General features: G+C 40.7%; 1 protein-coding gene across 5 annotated transcripts in view; it reads right to left on the bottom strand.

The window, feature by feature from the left end:
* The window catches only part of KHDRBS3 (KH RNA binding domain containing, signal transduction associated 3), a 185740-nt gene that overhangs the window by 111890 nt on the left and 53417 nt on the right, over nucleotides 1–20433 (bottom strand). For all 5 annotated transcript variants that reach the window (XR_004279580.1, XM_032316160.1, XM_032316159.1 and 2 more), the window contains exon 2: nucleotides 9132–9250. Coding sequence is in view for 4 of the 5 variants with exons in the window: in XM_032316160.1 (XP_032172051.1) it covers nucleotides 9132–9250 (119 nt within the window). In the remaining variant the exon portion in view is untranslated. The remainder of the gene's footprint in view (nucleotides 1–9131; nucleotides 9251–20433) is intronic.

Genomic DNA, 20433 nt, shown 5'->3' with positions numbered 1-20433 from the left:
GACACATAGAAAACCGTAAGCTATATACATATACATTAACACAGAAGTTCTAGCAAGTGTTTCTAGCACCAAATATATTGTTGTGCATACATCCCACTTTGGAAAACATCACCCGAGCATTTGCTTTTACCTTACCTGGGTAAGAGAATTAGACACTCAAGAAACACATTTTGTTCATAATCTCCACACTCCTCTGATTCCCACCCAAGGGCAAGAACGGAAAGTAAAGAGTGTACGAGATTTATCTTACGTGCCTTCGCTGGAAAGGAAAGACCAGATCACCACTTTTATTAGCTCTATGGGCCATTTTAGATTCCAATAATGTAACCACTAACCCAATGGTTAGTTAAATAAATCCGCATTTTAGTTGATATTCAGAATACTCACCTTATTTGAATTAAATCAATGTCATAAATGCCAAACTCCAAACAACTTTAAACCTATTAACAGACTCGGGACCACAGCATCCACATGAAGGAGTGGATGTTTCAGAAACAACATGCTTGATTCTTAGCAGAGCTAGTAACTAAGTCAAGTTTTGGAGTACTGACTTCCATGGCATCTCTACATAGATGAATTTCCTAAGAATAAAAGTCATGCCAAACTTGTTTAAATTCCAAACTTGTGTTTAAATCAATCATTCCTAAATTTTAAGAGGACTTTAAAGAGTAAGTTCTTTCAGAATATAGCACACCTTCCCCTATACATTCTAGTTGTCTGTCTCAGTGTCATCAGTCTTCCAGGGCTCCCTCCGGGCTACGGAAAATTCTGATGCCCAAGTACAGCCCTGAAGGCTTTCCAGACTAGTTGTCATCATTCCAGTGACTGCTACAACCTACTATTTCCCATAATTAAATCATTCTGGCTCAATAGTTACTCTGCCCTCCCCTCTGATCTCTACTTATTTAACATCCTGAACTTACACTTAGGGACTAAATCTAATTCCGTCTGTAATTCTTTCTCCAAAAATAGCTCTCTTACATGTTTAAATTCTTGTAGTGTCTGTCTGCCTCTTACGTTAATTTAGTATTTACCCCATATTATTTAGTGAAATGTACTCTGTTTTTCCTATTAGAGTATCAATCCTTTGGGAGTAACTGGGACCCATAGTTGAGTCACCATTTTTCTTATGTAACGGTTTCTCAAGAAATACTTGTGGAATTAAAATTTATTTTATCCTGGGACAAATGGCACTAGTCAACACAGTTTTTATTGATTTTCTTTGCTGCAGAAATTATTGTGATCTATTAAAGCTACAGATAAAAATAATTATTTAAGTTTATTAATTTGCCAACCGCAAATCACTAAGTATTACTGGTAGTGAAGATTATTTGGTGCTGTCACATTGATTGTAACTTTAACATAGTATTGAACTTCTAAACAGCAAGGAGCTCAACTTATTTAGACATCAGCAACTCTAAAAATCAATGAAACGTACAAAGAACTCCAGGAGATTATATGGGCAAAATCCATACATACAGGCATCCACAAATAATGTGCAATATGAAATAATCTACATTACTTTTTATCTCTCTTTGCTCAAGGCTGGGTTCTACTCCTTGGGAGGGCAGATGACAAAACAAATTAGAAAAAGCAAACTATCCAAAAATGAGATTGAAATTTTAACCAGAAACTCCCAGACTTCAACATTCTGGCTGTGAGGTTATGAATCTAAAGGCAAGAAACTGATCTGGACAAGAGCCTGTTACATAAGATGGGCAAGGGACAACAGCATAAATTAAGGAGTAGTAATAGAATACAAACATAGAGATGAATTGTAATTAATTGAGGAAGTAAAAATAATTAATGTAAAAGTCATGGCATTTCAAGAATGGAGGGGAGGAGGTAAATCAAGTAGAAGCTGGTAGACAAAAATCACACACCAATTTCAGGCTTGGGAACTTAGGTATGTATGTGTGCTGTCATTCAGTGAAATAAGAACACAGGAGAAGGTGTAGGTTTGCCAAGAAGAGGAGGAATTAAAGTAATAAAATTTGGTTCTATGTTTCAGGAACATAAATAATATTCTCCAGGAACACAAATTCTTTCAGAAGCCCCGTAATTTATGCCTGGCTGGTTTTGGAGTCCACTTAACAAATCTAAATCTAGGTTTAAGTGCTACTTTCCTGGTCAATAATCAAGAACTATAAAGAAAAATCAATCTATAAAGAATTAGAAAATTATTTAAAGAGAACAAAGGAAAAGTCACAGCATAAGATTTGAAATTTCTTCATAATATTTTTGAGTTGCTATCATATTTACAAATACCAATTTAAATAACTTTCTAATTATCATGACACCAGAATGTGTCACAAGATCACAATAGTGGGGAAAACAGCCTCTGCAGATGTACCCCTCCATCTCTACCTGCGACCACACGGCTCTCAGCTCCCTGAGAGGTGTGGGCTGTTGAGATGGAGGGAGGTTGACCTGGATGGCTCATGGTCAAACAGCAGCCTTACAGGTACATTCCCTGAGGCACTGGAGTCCAGAGTGACCTTCCTACTTTATCATGGTGTCCCAAAAGTTAATGCATAGTAGGAGGGAGACTAATCACAACTTATCATATCAAATACATGTGTCTTGAAGTGATTATTTTTAGTATCAGCCTTCCTTGATGTCAACAAGTTTCAAAATCCCCACGACACCAACATCAACTTTTGTAATGGTACCTAACATACATACATACAAGTACCATACACACAAGTATGCTATCACGTTATTTCTACAGATAAACTACCAAATGGACACAAAAAATAAACATTATTTTCACACTGAGCCTCTGGAAAAATAGTATATGTCTCTGAAAATCAATTAGGAGTCACATAAAAGGCAAGTGTTAACATACCAACATAACTGTCAAAATACTACTGTGGGAAATTTTTAAACCCATCAAGATTTCTATGAAATAGGTTTCTACCCTGTAGTAAATTCAGACTTTTACTTATCTGCAACATGCTACAAGCGAAAAATGCAAACCAACTTTTAAAAAGAAAAGTCTTTTTGAGCTTTAATTCAAACTCCAGGACGGAACATGTTTCTGTAAGTACTTCTCTGTTCTCTCTCTTAAGACCCTTAGCCTAAGAGCTTCTGTGAAACAGGAAATAAATCAAATTCAAAATATGGTCATAATAGGAAGACATTCAATGTAATAAACCATGTTGATTAATATAATGTTACTTGAAAATAGTATGCATATATTAGAATAGATTAAACAACTAGCAGATTAAGACCATTAATAAATCTAACTCAAACTTACAACTAAAACTGACAGAATTTAACTCAGAACCCTAAATCTTAACAATCACTGTTCAAAGGTCTCTCCCAAATTAACAATTGCAGGTCCATTTTCCCCCCAAAATGGCAATCTTTTTTTATCCCAGTTATAAAAGCTGCACCAACTTGTTGAACATTGAAGTACGGATACCTAAAGCAGACAGTGGCACATGGTCCTACCCTCTACATAGCATCTGCTCTAGAGTCAAGTGCCTTTTTAAATTTTCCCTAAATAACCGTCCAACTGGGATTGTCCCCGCTTCACATGTTGCCTCACTGTAGCGCACACCCGACGGCAGCAGCACAGCCTCGGTGTGCGCAAGGCTGCACGGAGATGTAACGCACTTCCTCGGAGAGCCAGCCTTCCCGACGCGTGCCCCGGAGTCCGCCCCAGCGCGGCTCGGACGGTTCCCAGCACCTGGCGCCTGGAGACGCCCCGCATCCGGCCGCGCGGCTCACACGTCACTTCCTGTGGGACGGCCGCAGCCCGCAGCCCGCGCTGGCCGGCCCTACCCCGCGCTCCGCTCCCTGATCACTTTATCTATTACTACTCTATAAAAATCCGCACTTCTTACTGAAATTGCCCTGTTTCGCCAAGTAAAATGGCTTATAATTTCGCAACTGTTCTCTGCCCTGGGCCTCCCTGTCACGGCCGCCCCGCGACCTCGCCCTGACTTCCGACCCAGGCCCAGCCAGCTTCCTCAGAGACGGCCGCTCCCGGACGGCCTCTCCCCGAGTCCACACGACCGTCCTCTCTGCCTGCCCGGAGCACCCGGCCCGTGGGCCCCTCATGCCATCTCCCGGACATCAGGCTGCTCATGTTAGGAGGAGTGGACGGACGGATTCAGCGATGTGTGAAGCGACAACAACACAACGTAACAGGGAAACCAGAGAGGCCCTCCCGGTTCCAACGCGGACTTGGCACCTACGGTGGATCAGCCGCTGCTCAGGACCAAGGGTAAGGGTTTCTCCACAGGAAAACTCTGGAAAACAATTACTACAGCTTTAGGTCTTAAGAAACACCCCGTAAGACAGTGTTTACTTTGAGTTTCCCACTTGAGCTCTGGCTGCAACTCGAGCGCGAATGTGCCTGAGCTCTGCTCTGAAAACACTACGTCCAGGGCTGTCCACTGAAAGAGTTCGAAGTGGTTCACTGAGAGAAAATATTCAGTTAATGGAAATCCTCTCACTGGATGGAGTTTCACAAAGAGCACTGCCCTCTTGCCCCAGCAGCTGAAGGTCCGTCGTGTCAGGTAACTGGGTGCCCACCACCACTCCGCCCGCCGTCACCAGCTTCCTTCAGCTGCTCTACACACGGACACCAGCAGGAAAGCTTCTTCTTGGAACGGCCGCAAGTGCCAGATCAGCCTTCACAAAAGTCTGGCTTGAAACTCCCAGGCTCAATTTGGCAAAGCAGAAGTATCTTTTCTCAGCGTTCTGGAAGCAGTGGAATTCTAAGCAGCCTACTTCAGATACTGTATGTACTTGAAATAGACTCTGCTCTCTGTTAGACACACAAATTATAATTTGTCTGCCCCCATTCTCATCAAAGCTGACAGTGAAAAACAATATTTGAGATTTTATTTCAGGTACTTTCACACCCATATTTTATTTCATATATTCGCTCATAATCACAAAGTATTAATTCCAGATTAATCACCTACCAGACTATGAACTATTTAAGGACAAGAAGAGTGTTCATCTTTCTATCTACTGCATATTTTGCATATAGTGTATCAAGCATAGTGGTCAATTTATAAGGTTTCTGTAAGCCAAGGTGTGTTTAGTAATGAATCTGTCTATGAAATGTTCACAACATAGTTTTCTCTTTTCTAAGAATATGTATCTTCTGCAAGTATGGCTGTGTAGGCCCCTAACAGGATGACCATTTATAGACAACAACTATAAATTCTTAAACTCCAGACAAAATACAAAAAACAATTGTCTGAAGCCTTTGGAGAATGATTAAAAACAAGGGGATTCTGGAGGGGAGTCAAGACTTGGAAGAGTGGGCCTGGACAAATTTACTGGTTTAGAGTTTTTAGCCTGGGTGGCAGAGTCTGAGGCAACCACAGTGCCGAAATGGGAGCGAGGGATACTAGGAAAGACAGAGTCAGAGACTGGGGGGGGGGGGGCGCGGGGGGGGCCTCTAAATTTGTGTAAAAATCCGCCCAAATCTTGACCCCTAGGACCCTGTTGCCAAAAACAAATGCAGAAGTCAAACTAAGAAAATAATTGAACTGAGATGTGCGCTATACTCAACAGGTCTGCTGTCTGAATCCAAAGTCACCGACATTCCTCAAACAGCACAAGAGAATCCAGGGTCTTGATAACACAACACTCACCACCCCCAGGGTATAATCCAAAATTACTCGACACACAAAAAAACTGGAACACTATGCCTGACTATCAAGATAAGTTTATCAATTCAGGCCAAATCCAAGATGACTAGGATTTTAGAATTAGAGACTTTAAAGCACCTATTTTATCTTGACTCAATAACACAAAATAATGTAACACCTATAATGAATAAAAGCAGAAAATCCCAGAAGAGAACGAACATTTTTTGCATATACATACTTGTATAGGAATCAAATAATAAATTCTGAAACAGATTGTTACAATGCCTGATATAAAAATTTATCTGATGGGCTTAACAGAAAAATGAAGATAATGTAAGAGATAATCCATGAATTAAAGATTCAGAAGTATAAGTCGATCTGAAGAATGGGGCAGGGAGAGGGGAATAGAGAAAAGAGATAGAGGAACCATTCTGAGAATATCAAAATGGTGACCATACATGTAACTGGTTTCCAAAGGTAGAGAAAGAAAGGGGCATAAAAATATTTGAAAAAGTAATAGCTAAAATATTATGATGAAATAGATAAATCTCTTGTCAGGGGGTGGGGGGGAGACCACAAAAGATGAAATGGAAATCTGATTAGCACACCATGTCAATTAAAGACTTTGAATTCACCATCAAACTGAAGGCTCAAAGGGTTTCAATGGTGAATTCTATCAAATACTGAGGATGAAACAGCATCAGACTGACATAAATTCTTTGGGGTTAAAAAAAAAAAAAAGGAAAGGAATACTCCTCACTATATGAAACCAGCATAACACTAATATCAAAATCTGACAAATATGTTACATATGAAAAAAAATTATAGGCCAGTATTGCCCATGAACAAACATACAGGCATTTGAACCCAACAATATATAAGAGATAATAATAAGTAGGGTTTAACCCACGAATCCAAAGTTGGTTTAATTTAGACAAATCAATCAATAAAATTCACTATATTAACAGTATAAAGAAGTAATCTTATACGTTCATTTCAATAGATACAGAAAAGGCCATTCAACGGCATTCACCACCTAGTCAGGATCAAATCTCTCAGCAAAACTGAGACAGAAGGGGACTTCTTCCACCTAACAAAGGGCATCTACAAAACCCCCTGGCTGTTACCACTCTTAATGCTTTCCATTCTGGGAACAAGGAAAGAAGGCCTAATCTCACTGCTTGTACTCAAGCATTACACAGAGATCCTAGCCAATACAATAATGTAAGGTAAATAAATAAAAAGCATAAAAATTGGAGGGAAAGAAGTAAACTGTTTTGTAGGTGATAAGACTGTATACACAGCATATCCTAAGTAATCTATAAAAAAACTCATGAAAACAATTGAATTTGGCAAGGTAGCAGAATATAAGGTCAATATTCTAATTTTCTATTAGAAGGCAAAAAATGGAAAATAAACTTTTGAAATATCCATTGTACAATAATATCAAAAAAAATAAAAAGATTTAAGAACGAATTTAACAAAACGCAACTAAGAGTTTTACCCTGAAAAGTATAAAATGCTAATAGCAATTTAAAAATTTATTAATAGAAAAAAATTTAAAAATTAATAAAAATCTATTAATGGAAAGATACACCATGTCAAGGAAGAGGAGACTCAATGCTATTAAGATGTAGTATTTCCATAAATTAATCAATACAGTGCAATTGTAATCATTATCCCAGCAGAATGTTTTGTGAAACTTAATAAAATAATTCTTAAATTTACATGGAATTGAAAAGGACCTCTATATAAGTAGTCTTTAAAAAGAAAGGACAAAGTTGAAGGGACCGCATCACTCAACTTCATGCCTTATTATAAAAAGCTACAGTAATGAAGACAGTATGGTAATGGCATGTGGATCCATAAATAGATGAATGAAACAAAAATGAATGTGCAAAAAATAGACCCCCATTTACACAGTTATGTAATTTTCATCAAAGGTGCTAACACCATCAATGGGAGGAAAACATTTTTCAACAAAAGGTACTGGAAAAACTGGATACTTACATGGAGAGAAAATAAATTTTGAACCCTCTGCACCACAACATAAACAAAAAGCAATTTGCAATGTATCATAGACCTAAAAGTAAAAACTATAATGGTAAAGCTTTTAGAGAAACACAGGAGACTAGCTTTATAACTTATAAACAACTCTAGCATCTCTTTGAAGCTGGCAAAGATTTGTTAGTCGACAGAAGGTAATAATCATAAGAGGAAAGAAAACTTGATATAGTAGACAGACATCAGGAAATTAAAAACTTCTACAGATCATAAGACACTATGAAGAAAATAAGAGGAAAGCCAGAGACTGAGCCAAATATTCACAAAATACATCTAACGAAGGACTTATTTTGGGACATTTAGAAAAGCTCCTACAACTCAATGACAAGAAGACATGCAGACCATTTACAAATAGGCAAAGGACCTTAAAAGACACTTTGAAAACAGAAGATAAAGGAGGGGCCGGTAAGTACATGAAATGGACACATCATTACTAATCAGGGAAATGCTAATAAACACCACAGGAAAATACCAACATATGATCCAAATGGTCAAAAATTCAACAGATTGAGAACATCAGACACTGATGAGGATACAGAGCCACTACAACTGGCTCGCACTGTTCCTGGAAAAGCAACAAGGTATGGTTGCTTTGGGGAAAAGTATGGCAATTTCTTGGAAAATTAAATATATAGCAAGTTAAATCTTACATGTATATTTACTCAAAAGAAATAAAAACATAACACAAAATGTATGAAAATGTATGAAAACTTGTATGAAAATGTTCACAGTAATTTAATCTATAATAACCTGAAACTGAAAACTTCCCTGGTGAATGAATGAATAAATTTATTGTTGTGTATTCAGATAATGGACTACTACTGAGCAGTCAAAAGTAATGGACTACCAGTGTACGTAACAGTATGCATAAAACATGCCCAAGAACACTCACCAGAGAGAAAAATAAGATAGAAAGAGTATCAATGTATCAAATCATGCCAAACTTAAAATGCCAAGATTTAGAATCAGATAGAAACTTTAAAGCACCTATATGTTCAATGACATAACGCTTGCAATAAATGAGAAATAACATTTTTCTGGAACAGAGAAGCAGAGTAGATAACATTTTGAACATTCATGTATTTACACTCAATGCTAAGCATTTAATATGGATAATCTTATTTAATTCTTAACAATCCAACTCATCTTACAAATTAAGAAATTAAAGTAGAAGTTACGTAGGTTATCCAGAGTCACATCACTAGGATGATTCAGAAGCATAATTCTTTAGGGCTCCCTAACCCACATTAAAGTCAAACAGAAAAAGATAAGATTACTAAGTAAGTTTTTAATTTTTAATTAACTTTAAAAGTGTGCCTGTGTTGGTATGAGGTAGGGGAGGGCTATGCTAAAGGAAAACACCTCAAGAAAATATCAAACAGAACATAAACTCAGTATCTGCTCCCTTGTGATTAGGTTTGCCACAACCTGCAAACCTCGCTGTCTTACCTTAGGGAACTGCTTTACAGGGATTAACACTTTCTGTCCCAGCTTCATGTTCTTATTAATCACCACATCGATGTACTTTTCTTCATCCTTGCCTTCTCCTTTTTGAAACTTTTCTATTTCTGTGGAAGAAAAAAGATAACCATGAAGTGTCTGATTTAAAACCCCAGAGGTTGGAAGTTCTTGTTAGCATTATTGTGGCATGAAATCAAGTACAGAAATACGGACTATCCAATCAACAGGAGTTTTTCAAGTAACGGCATATTTCCCACTTTATCAAACCTCCTTCACCAGCAGAAAAAAAGGCACGTACCATGGCTCTGCAAAGTCAAATCTCAACAGCCCACGTTAATGGACGGAACAATGAACTAGCTAAAAAAACAGACACAAAAATAAGTTTCTTGGGGCCTTCTGGAATCCTAGTGAGAGGCTGCTCAAACCATTGAGAAGAGTCAGAAAACATTCTCCATTCAGTGTTACCAGGTACTGACATCCCTATCCATTAGCTTCTGGTTCTCCGAGGCTTATACCACAGGCACTGATTCTTTATGATGGCATGAAAAGTCCCACACAACTTTGTGCGTTGACCTCCCCAATCAAATCTACCCTTCTCATAAGTGACACGGATCAACTACACATTCATGTCTTCATTAATGTTCTTTTCGCTGCCTGAAATGTTATTATTTCAACGTCATATACCTCCTTCAAGATTCAGGCACACTGAATACTATTTTTTAATGTGTGACAATCCCTTTCACCAATGAGGCAGGAAGGAAGGAATCAATCACTGCCACCTTGATGCTCAGAAAACACTTTATATACAACTCTACTAGGACGACTCTTGAAAAGAAAATGTGGTGCCTCCATAATTTATCTCCATTACAGACAATGTCTGGAACCTCCCATTCACAGGTTGAAATCCTAATCCCCAACGTGATGGTCTTAGGAGGTGGGGGGTTCTCGGGAGGTAATTAGGTCATGAGGGTGGAGCCCTCAGGAGAAGGACTAGTGCCTTATGAAAGAAACTCTACGCATGGAGCTCCTTCACCCCTTCTGCCACATGAGGACACAGCAAGAGACCTGCTGTCGAAGAACTAGGAGATGGGCCCTCACGTGACACCAGATCTGTAGGTGTGTGAGTCTTAGACTTCCAGCCTCCAGAACTGTGAGAAATAAATTTGTGTTGTTCATCAGCTCCCCAGCCTCTGGTGTTCTGTGAGAACAGGTTGAGTGGACCAAAATACTCTCCCACCAGAACATAAATCTCTTAGGCAAAAATCTGTCTCTTCATCCAATAAACATCTGCCACTAAGCACACACCCCGTGCACCTCCCAGTCCCTGGAACATTTCAGATGCTGTTTCCTCACACTGCTGCCTACAGCATCTGGCCATCCAAGAGGTACACAAGCAGGTGTCTTGAGAGCTGAATGAATGAGAGCTGAATGAATGCGTACACGCACTGCTCCTTCCAGAAGGACCACAAGATACGCAGGTTCAGGGAAGGGAACCACAGCATGGAGAAGACCCAAAGATGGCACCTGGTGTATAAAGGGGCAAACATACTCACTTGTTCTGCTTGTTGGGTTAGGACTACTTAAGAATTTAATATGTGCCACATTCATGACATAATTCAATCCTTACAAGAGTTGGCAAACAGGAAGTTCTGAAAGGTTACTTTGCTGATAGCAAAGGCAGGATTTACCTCCAGTTTTGCCTGACCATAAAGACACTGTGCCACTTCCGTCTCTCCTACCATTTTTTATGTCATGTAAGATAGAAAATAAAATTTTCATGGAGGCTCTGCTGACTGGAGACTTCAGTCACCACTAAGGAGCCCAATGGCATTGATGCCTCCCCTCCCCCGCCCCCCACTCCTCCATCTGCTCCTCAGAGCTAAACGCCCAATTGTCTTGCTTATATTCAGAGCTGAACCTGATCTCTCTTCTCCACAAAACTGTCTTGTCACCTATCATGACAGTCCCGAATAAAGTCGTCCTTTCTCTTTTAACAAGTATCAGAATAATTTTTTCTTTCACAATGCACGGTAAAAAGTCAGTATATATGTGGGACATAATAAAATATATATTTGGTCTTTGTCCCAGGTTCCTGGCACAGATTTCCCAGAACCCTACGAGTTTCCTGAGAGGCAGGAGTGCACTTTATCATTCCTAACAAGCCCCTTTCAACGATACAGGCCTTTATGCTAATGAGATGACTCTTGGAGGAAGAGGGAGCTGGCTGCCAGAAAAACCAACCATGTGAAAAACCAAGCAAGAGCCAAGCTGGCACGTTCAGCACTCCCACCCGTGGAGAGAAAAGAGGAGCTCGAAGGAGTTCAATCATCAGTGACTTAGTCAATTGTGCCCACATAATAAAAACACCATAAACCCCCTCAAAAACAGGGTCTGGGAGGGTGGAGTGCCGAGACAGGGCAGGGAAGACCCGCGTCCATCCCCAACACCTTGCCTCCACACCACCTCTTCTGTTTGGCTGTTTCAGACTTGTATTTTTTAGAACAAACCATAATGGGAAGTAGAGTGCTTTCCTGAGTCCGAGAGTTGCTCTAGCACATTCCTCAACCTGAGGCTGAGTCGTGGAAGCCCCACGCTTGCAGCTCATCAGGCGGCAGTGTGAGTAGCCCAGGCACCCATCCGCAGCTATGTCTGAAGTGAGGGCACTCTTGCGGGGCACAGCCCTCCTCCTTGTTTGGGGGGGGGGGGGTGTCCGCTCCCCTAACTCCAGGAGCCACTGTCAGAACTGAACTGGATGGAGCTGTTGGACAGCCAGTTGGTGCTGGAGACCGGGCTGGTGTCAAGAGACACTACACAAAAGATTACAAGTGCAGGGGAGGAAGATGGAGGCAAGCAGGAAAAGCCCAGAAGAAAATACTAAACTTCCAAATAAACTGATTCTTTTGTCTGCTTTCTTGTATTATCCTAGGTTTTCATCCAGAAAACGGATTCTAAACAGAATCTGTATGGGAACAATGTACTCGAAGGTAGAAGAATGTGAAATGCAAAGATTTACTTAGATGATTCTTGTTACTGTTGTTGAAAACACCTTTAAGAGTACTTTGAATTTTTTCCTATAAAAATGAAATATATACATGGTAAAAATTTAAAACAGTATAACAGGACACAAAATCAAAAGAAGAGGGTCCTCCCACACCCATACTCCAGAGGTTAAGGACTGTAACAGTATCATACCCTCTTTCAGAAGTTTTCCAGGAACACGTAAGCACACACTTGCAGGTGCGTGCGCACACACATGGGGTTTAAACCTGGAGGACTCGTGTACGTGAGCTAAACTAGTTCCATTTTCCTCGGTAAAGAACAATAAGTCGCTGGCCATCTGCTCCACCAAGTGTAGTAATTCATGACTTCAGCTTTAATTAGAAGAAAATTAATTCCACATTTTTATTTATGCATTTATGCTACAGTTGGAAATGCCTTTAGCATATAAGATTCAACAAAATTAGATATAATTTGTAGAAAGAATAAAAGAACTTTTAACATACATAAATGTTAAAATAGGTGTAATTATCTATTTTCAGATAACACTGCATTTTTATGATTTTGAGCACTTATAACATATGGACAACATGTAACTTCAGAGTCAGCATTCAAATGTTATTCCTAGCATCAGTGACAGTAAACATTTTAAGCAATACATAAAATCATAAAGATTAAAATATTAGAAAAATATGTATTTTATAATATGTTACATTAAAGTTTGAGATACTCCTATGATTTTGGAAGGGAAAATAAAAATTTTAAAAAATATATAAAATATCTAATTTCCTCTCTAGACCATCAACTTTGAAAATGTTCTGTTGCTAAAATATCTTGTTACTTTAAGTAAGCTTGGAATTATGTTAAAATAAAGTATTTCACTGTGTAAGATTTATTTGAAAATTGTGAAGACCTGAGGCCATTCCACGAGCGTGCTGGCCTGCAAGGAAAGGACCCAGCAGACTGCATAGCAGCAGCGGCAGAGGGAGCCCCAGTCCCGGGGGGTCCAACATGCCTGGCTTAAATCACGGCTACTGTACTTTCCCCAGACCTTCCAGCTACCAAATTCAAAACTGGTCAAAACTTCTGTGGTCTTTTTAGGGACTATTCATTCAATCAACAATTTTGTAATTTCCACCTGACTGAGGATTATAAGTACTCTCATGTTTTCATTAAGTCCCATAAAATATAATGCAAAAAAAAATCAGGGGGAGGGGGATTGTACAAAATGATGTACGAAATCATGGAACAGCTTTCTGGTATTTACGCCTCTCCCTTCCTGGGAGTTTCATTTTCCAAAGCCCATGCAACCACCTCTCTCAACTTCTGTAGGGAAGGAAAGGTACTTGACCCCCCCACAAGGTGGATATGACCTCTTAGTTAACTGTAGCTAGTAAAGGCCAACCATAGAGAAAATCCAATCCGGTTTCTGAGGTCGAATGCATGAGGGATTTGACTTTTACTAATCCCCAGATTACATTTGTTACCACACAGTGCAGTGTACCAATGACATCTCCCAGCTCCGAAATAATAAGCAAATGTGTGATTAGGTTTTAGATAATGTAGGGGATTATAATGTTAGGCTTGTAAACCAAGGACATCTTTTTTTTTTTTTTTTTAAGATTTTATTTATTTATTTGATAGAGAGAGACACGGCGAGAGAGAGGGAACACAACCAGGGGGGAGTGGGAGAGGGAGAAGCAGGCTTTCCGGTGAGTAAAGACGCCAATGCAGGGCTTGATTCCAGGATGCTGGGATCAGGACCTGACCAAAGGCAGATGCTTAACCACTCAAGCACTCCTGAAAACCATGGACATCACATTTCTGTCATCCCAGAAGTCTAGGGTCAGTTACAATGTCTTTCTTTTTTTACAATGTAATTTTTATTTGTTCATTTCTTTTTTGTTTTTGCCTTGGGTGACTACAGCGCTTCCTAAGCAATGGCCATTTACCTTTTTATTTTAGCCCATCAAATACAGTCAAGTCCGATAATCCTCTACAAAACAGCCAAATTATCTTTGGATTTACATGTGTTAAATTTTCAGTTATTCATTTAAAATATTAAATAATTTGAGCACCATAAATTCTCATTAAAAATGCTTACATTCAGGGCACCTAGGTGACTCTCAGTTAAGCATCTGACTCCTGATTTCAGCTCAGGTCGTGATCTCAGGTCCTGGAATTAAGCCCTACAACAGGCTCCATTCTCGCCGGGGAGTCTGCTTGAGAGTTTCTCTCCTTCTCCCTTCCCCTTGCTCTCTCTCCCCCTCAAACAAATCTTCAAAAAAAAAAAAGTTTAAATTCTCTCACAGAATCAAGCATATTTAAATTGGTATCTTCCTTTTTCCGAGCAACTCCATTTTTAAGAAGTCACCCACAGACATGCTTAAACGTAAAATATTATGTACAAAGCTTCCAGCATTGTCTTTAATAGCAAAACACTGATAATCGTCTCAATGTCTATTAACAGGAACCTGGTTACAGAAGCTAGGACACACATGCACTATGAAATAGCAGACAGCTACTTTACAAGATCAAGAACTCTCTGTTCTGATAGCAAAAGGCTCCACCAGATACATGGCTGAGTACACACAGACACACAGACAAACACACAGTGTAAAATGAAACAACATATGTTTGTATTCGCCTGTATATGCGCAGAAAACATCCCTCCACTTACAGATAAGAAACTAGCAACATTGATAACTAGCAGACATGAGGGAATCAGGTGACAATAAACAGGACTTTATCTTTTATGTTGTTTCACACTTTTTTTAAAAGATTTTATTTTTTTATTTGACGGAGATCACAAGTAGGCAGAGAGGCAAAACAGAGAGAGAGGAGGAAGTAGGCTCCTTACAGAGCAGAGAGCCCAATGCGGGGCTTGAACCCAGGACCCTGGGATCAAGACCTGAGCTGAAGGCAGAGGCTTTAACTCACTGAGCCCCCCAGGCGCCCCTGTTTCACATTTTTTAAAAAATATTTATTTATTTGACAGAGAGGAGGCAGCGAGAGTGAAGATAAGCAGGGTGAGTGGCAGAGGGAGAAGCAGACTTCCCTCGGAGCAGAAAGATGCAGGGCTCCATCCCAGGACCCTGAGCCAAAGGCAGACATTTAACAACGGAGTCACCCAGGTGCCCCTGTTTAAAATTTTTGAAACATGAATATTTCACCCATTTAAATTACATAAAAGTAAAATTCTAAACATTTTATAAAATTTTTGAAAATAAACAGAATAGAATAAAAATTTGTAAAGAAAGGGCCATGATTCTATTTTGCATCTTGGCTAGTAACCCAGAGCCTTACTCTCTCTTGATCATTCATTTTAAGTTATTCACTCCTGTGTTATTTTAATGCAACTGTAGGGGAATTTACCTGGGCTGCTTATTCCACTTGAAGCAACAGGCAGATGTCCGAAAACTACATGTAAAACATTTTATTTGAGAATCCGGTTTTTTAAATGCAATAAGTTCACTTAGGTGAGCAGTTCCCTTAGGTGAGTCACCTACCCAAAAGCAAGGACTAACTGGGCTCTGATATGTTGAGGACAGGGACTAGGAGCTGGGAGCAGAATACAGAGAATGTATGGCATGGAAACAGAGAATACAACGCACACAGTGCTGCAGGAAAGCGACTGGCAGCTTTGGAATTTGGGCAATTATTTGAAAAGCTAGCTCCAAGGCAAGGAATGGAGTTTGTCAGGCAAGAAAATGAATTTTTCACTGAAGGTGAGTAGCCCTGTGTAACACGAGTTCCATTCGCTCATTCCATGAGTCAGACTGTACAGTCAATAGAAGGAGTTTTACTAAGATAGCAAAACCTATTTTTCCCTTTTCTCTTCAAACAGTACAAAATGGAATAGATCAGACGAGTAAGGATGACAAGATCCTGCCATCACAGAGCCTGTCAGGGAATAAGCTTAGGCATGAACTCCTTTTCCTGACTCCAAGTCCTGGCTTCCTGCAGAAGGATGGGGCGGGTACAGGGTGAGACGAGGGGTCAGCACAGAGAAGAAGTGAAGGCAAGAGCATAAAAGGGCAGGCCAGGTTCCGGAGGCCAAAACTTAGATCTTAACAGATCAGGCATAGGGAGCTACTACGGGTTGTCTGGTGGGGGGTGTTGTGATGGAAGACGTCCTTAAGGCCATCCTGGCCACTCAGGAGCAAGTGGCATGGATGGGATAGAAAGAGAAAGAGAGAGAGAGAGAGGGGGGCAGGTTAAAACACAACTAGATAATAAAGCAGTCTGTTGGGATGAACAACCACTGTGAGGCGGCACCGGTTTATTTATAGTTGACGTGGACAGATGACAAATGTGAATGCTGTCGGAGGCAAAGTCTTCATATTTAGAGAAACCATCTAGTTTACTGAAGATGCAATCAGAGAAAACACACAGGAGGAATCTGTGCTCCTGTCCCCATGCTGTTTCTCCTAACCCATAACACCCACTGTTGTCCACAGCTTCTAACGCACCTCATCCACCGTGTCACATGTAGGCTTTTGGTCTCTACATGTGGTCTCTAAGACTGGAACACTGTGTAGGCTGTTTGTCTTGAGGTATCTTCTCTTGGTATTGCCAACTAAATTCTACTTCCTGGAAAAGCTGTCCTTGAATTCCCAGACCAGTTAGCCAAAAAAACACAGCACTCTAGCATGATGCTTACCACAGGTCTAACCTGCTACTTCCTGTCTGGCTTCTCCAACAGACTGTCAGCCACCCCCTTTCAATCCCTTCCATGATGCCTGGAATGAGGCGAGGGCTCCCACACACACGCTGGGAGACCGGACGGTGAAAAGAACTCATCATTAAAATACACGTGCTTATAGCCTTGCCTTTTATTCAGTCTTTTTGCTGCTCTGTCTCCATCACCCTGACAATATTCCAGGACCGGTGAGCATTATTCACATTTTACACATGACGGAAGTTTGAAAATGCATTTCTAAAAATCATACAAATGTGAGCAACATCATCAAGACTCAAACTGAGGACTCTGAGTGAGGACGCTTTCCCAACATACTCCATCCACGGGTCATTAAAACATTTCATCTGGCTAACAACCCGCTGGACTCATAGCACATAGTGTTTCTATAGAGGAAAAAATGCATTCTTTATACAAGGCCAATGAAAGAATGCATTAACAAACCCACACATTCCTGTGCTAAGCCCATACGGAATTGATCTTTTAGGTCAGAAACTGTTACTAGAAACCCTGAGACTCTGCAACTCTGCCTATTCCTAGAGCTTCTGTTCTTTCCCTGGGTGAATGACTCAAAAAAGAGGATTCCAGAAGGGAACACATGGCATTCAAACGGGGTAATCTGAAGCGGCTTTAATTAAGGGCCAATGTATTACAGGTGCAGAGAATCTACAACAAGAGCAACAAAGAATGGTCCAGCACTCCGGGGTTACCTAGCAAAGGAGGGGTGACTGCCCCAAGACATGAAGCACGAGGGGGCAAGGGAAGGCAGAGAAGGAGGCTGGCTGGCGAGGGCAGCCTGACAGGGGTCACAGACTCCCGCAGAGGAACCCAGACAACTCACGGTGACCTGACAGGGAAGAAGCCATAGAGAACAAGCGCCCTGACCTCACCTCTCCCTCCCGACAGTCATCCGCGGGGCCTTCCACGGGGCAGGTACCGACCCAGCCACAAGCCGGAGCGCAGGAGTGTCTGCTAAGACCGCCCTCGTGCCGTGCACATCGGCCCCCTGGGCACAGAGCAGAGAGGAGAGGCTGGAAAGAGGGCGCGGCAAGGCAAAGGGCAGCTCTCGGCCCTACATCTCGGTAAAAACCAAACGAGTCGTTAAAAGAATTTCTGATGTCTCCTTTCCACATGGGCTTACCACGTGGAACATCACACAGCCGAAGGCTGACCAGTAATGACAGCCGTTTCAGGGGCCACTTCCGCCAGTACTCACGAGGTAATTATTGTTACTATTCGACTGATAATCATTCACCACGTACAGGGCTCTGTCTGACTTACAGCCTCTCTTTATTCTACCAAATCATGATCTATCATGTCCATTTTACAGAATAAGACCTGAGGGTCCAAATGGTTAACAAGTTTGACAGAAGTTAGGTAATGAGGACTTGAGTCAGGATTGACAGCAAGGTCTATCTAGGGTCAAAACCATCTTACTAGTTGTTTAAGAGCTTCTTAGCGAGTACAGGGTGGCTCAGTCAGTTAGGTAACTGACTCTTGATTTTGGCTCAGGGTCATGACCTTGTGGACCTGAGCCGCACCTTGGGCTAGGCACTGGGTGGAGCCTGCTTGAGAGTCTCCCTCTCCTCTCTCTGCCCCTCCCCCACTGATGCATGTGCGCACTCTCTCTCTCTCCCTCTCTAAATAAAAGTAACTTAGTAAAAAAAATCACTTAAAAGGGTCACAAAAGTGTTGGTAAATAGCACCAATCAGCCTGCACAATAAAGTCCGAGTGGGGACAGAAATGCAGCCAGGGGAGGCCCTTTCCAAGCACCGCACCCTCTACAGACCAATCAGGCAAGACAGGACTCGGCCCACACAAGGAGGAGAATCACTACATGCTCGACATGCAGAAACCCAGTTCAAAATAACACAAGCGCCCAGCTGGAGGAGTGAAGCTGATCTTAAAAGATGTTATAAATAGTGTTCAAGGCCACTGCAAATTCTATTTGACAGATTACTAAAACGTTACTGTGGCTGCTGGTCTGAAAAGAAATTTTTTAACTTCCAACATGACAAATGTTTTCACTAAAGAATTATTTAAGTAATCCAAACCTAACTGAATACCTATTAGACTCAAACCAGAGTTGAATACACTAAACCTTCCCAGACTGGATTGATTCATACAGCTCATGATCTTGCAAATCATCTTCCATAAACAGAAATAAACGGCACCGCAGCGTTGAGATGCGTTATCACTGTCTAACAAGGATGGGCAGACTCGTCATAAACACACACACAACATCCAGGAAGCAAGACAAGAGCCAATACTCTAAATATTACAAATGTTTGGAAGTAAACTATTTTTATAAAGACAAAACAGATGTTTAGGCACAAATATCCTTAAGTATATATACAACACATAAGCTTAAAACATATATAGAAAGAAAGGAGAGTCAAACTGCTCCAAGAAGAAAGAAAGGTTGATAAAGAGGAAGGGAGGAATTCCTTCTACTCATCATAGGTAATTGACAAAAGTATAGCAGTAATATAGGCGCCGGGATTTATCTGCTCTCTTCCAGGTAGTTAATCCATGTAACACTGCAGCGACGCAGCTGTGATCTTCACTGTACAGAAAGGGAAGAGCTGCTTAGAGACCTCCAAGGGCAGAGCTGAGGTCCCAAACATAGTCCCGACTCAGGACCCCAACCATCGTTCACCTCTTCCTAAAGCTATGCTCCCTCCAGTTTCTGGTACTACTGTAGCACAGGGACCTTGACTCTGAATGAGAAAAAGAAATGCTTTGGATTATTTCATTTTTGCAGAAAGCCACCAAGCTATTGAAATATCAAAAGAAATAAGGTTTATCACAGTGCTTTAAAAACTATTACATATAGAATAAATATAGTCTAGCATCTCTCACTTAACACAGTGTTTAATTTGCAATGATTGATTTACAAGTATCTCATTACAGAATGGATTTCGAGAAGAATCTGTGAAAGCTATAGGATTCTAAACAAGAGCTATTAGATTCCAAAGAATCAAATCCAGGTAACTTCTGAGCAATAGTCAGAATTATTATGAACATTTTGTCAAACTTTTTTTAAGGAAAGAAAAATGCACTGGCATCTCCAATGCACTGGCATCTCAATTTCTCCTGAAATATATGCAGTCACTCACCAAACAAAGAAAAAACCATCATATGAAGATACAGCATGATCAATTCAGTGCCTCAAGGGGAAAGACTCAAAGACCTTCAGAAATCAGTAGGTTACTGGATTTTGGTTCTAAATTCTAACACTTTTCAAAATAAACTTACAAAAGAATTCTCCCCCCTCACAATTTTAAAACAATAAAGACCAAAGCACGTAAACCAGAGCTGAGATGCCCCTAAAACTGGTAGAAGGTGTCTAACAAGTTAAAAGAGTTCCTACACGCGAGACAGCACACTGGAGGCTCTACCTCCAGTCACTGCCCCTGACCCCTCCGAGCCGTGGGGCCGCCATCCTCACCCTCTTTTCCCTTATACCCGATCAGCAGCAGAGCTGACAAGGGACTGCAGGATATGGACTCTCAAAGGTTTTGCTTCTTTTGCAAATTACCATACAACTTCGGCTGCAAAACCAAACAAAACCTTCCAAGCCAACAGGTAAG

Source organism: Mustela erminea, chromosome 16 (genome assembly GCF_009829155.1).
Source record: "Mustela erminea isolate mMusErm1 chromosome 16, mMusErm1.Pri, whole genome shotgun sequence".
Taxonomy (NCBI): Eukaryota; Metazoa; Chordata; class Mammalia; order Carnivora; family Mustelidae; genus Mustela; species Mustela erminea.
This window is presented reverse-complemented; position numbering and strand designations above follow the sequence as displayed.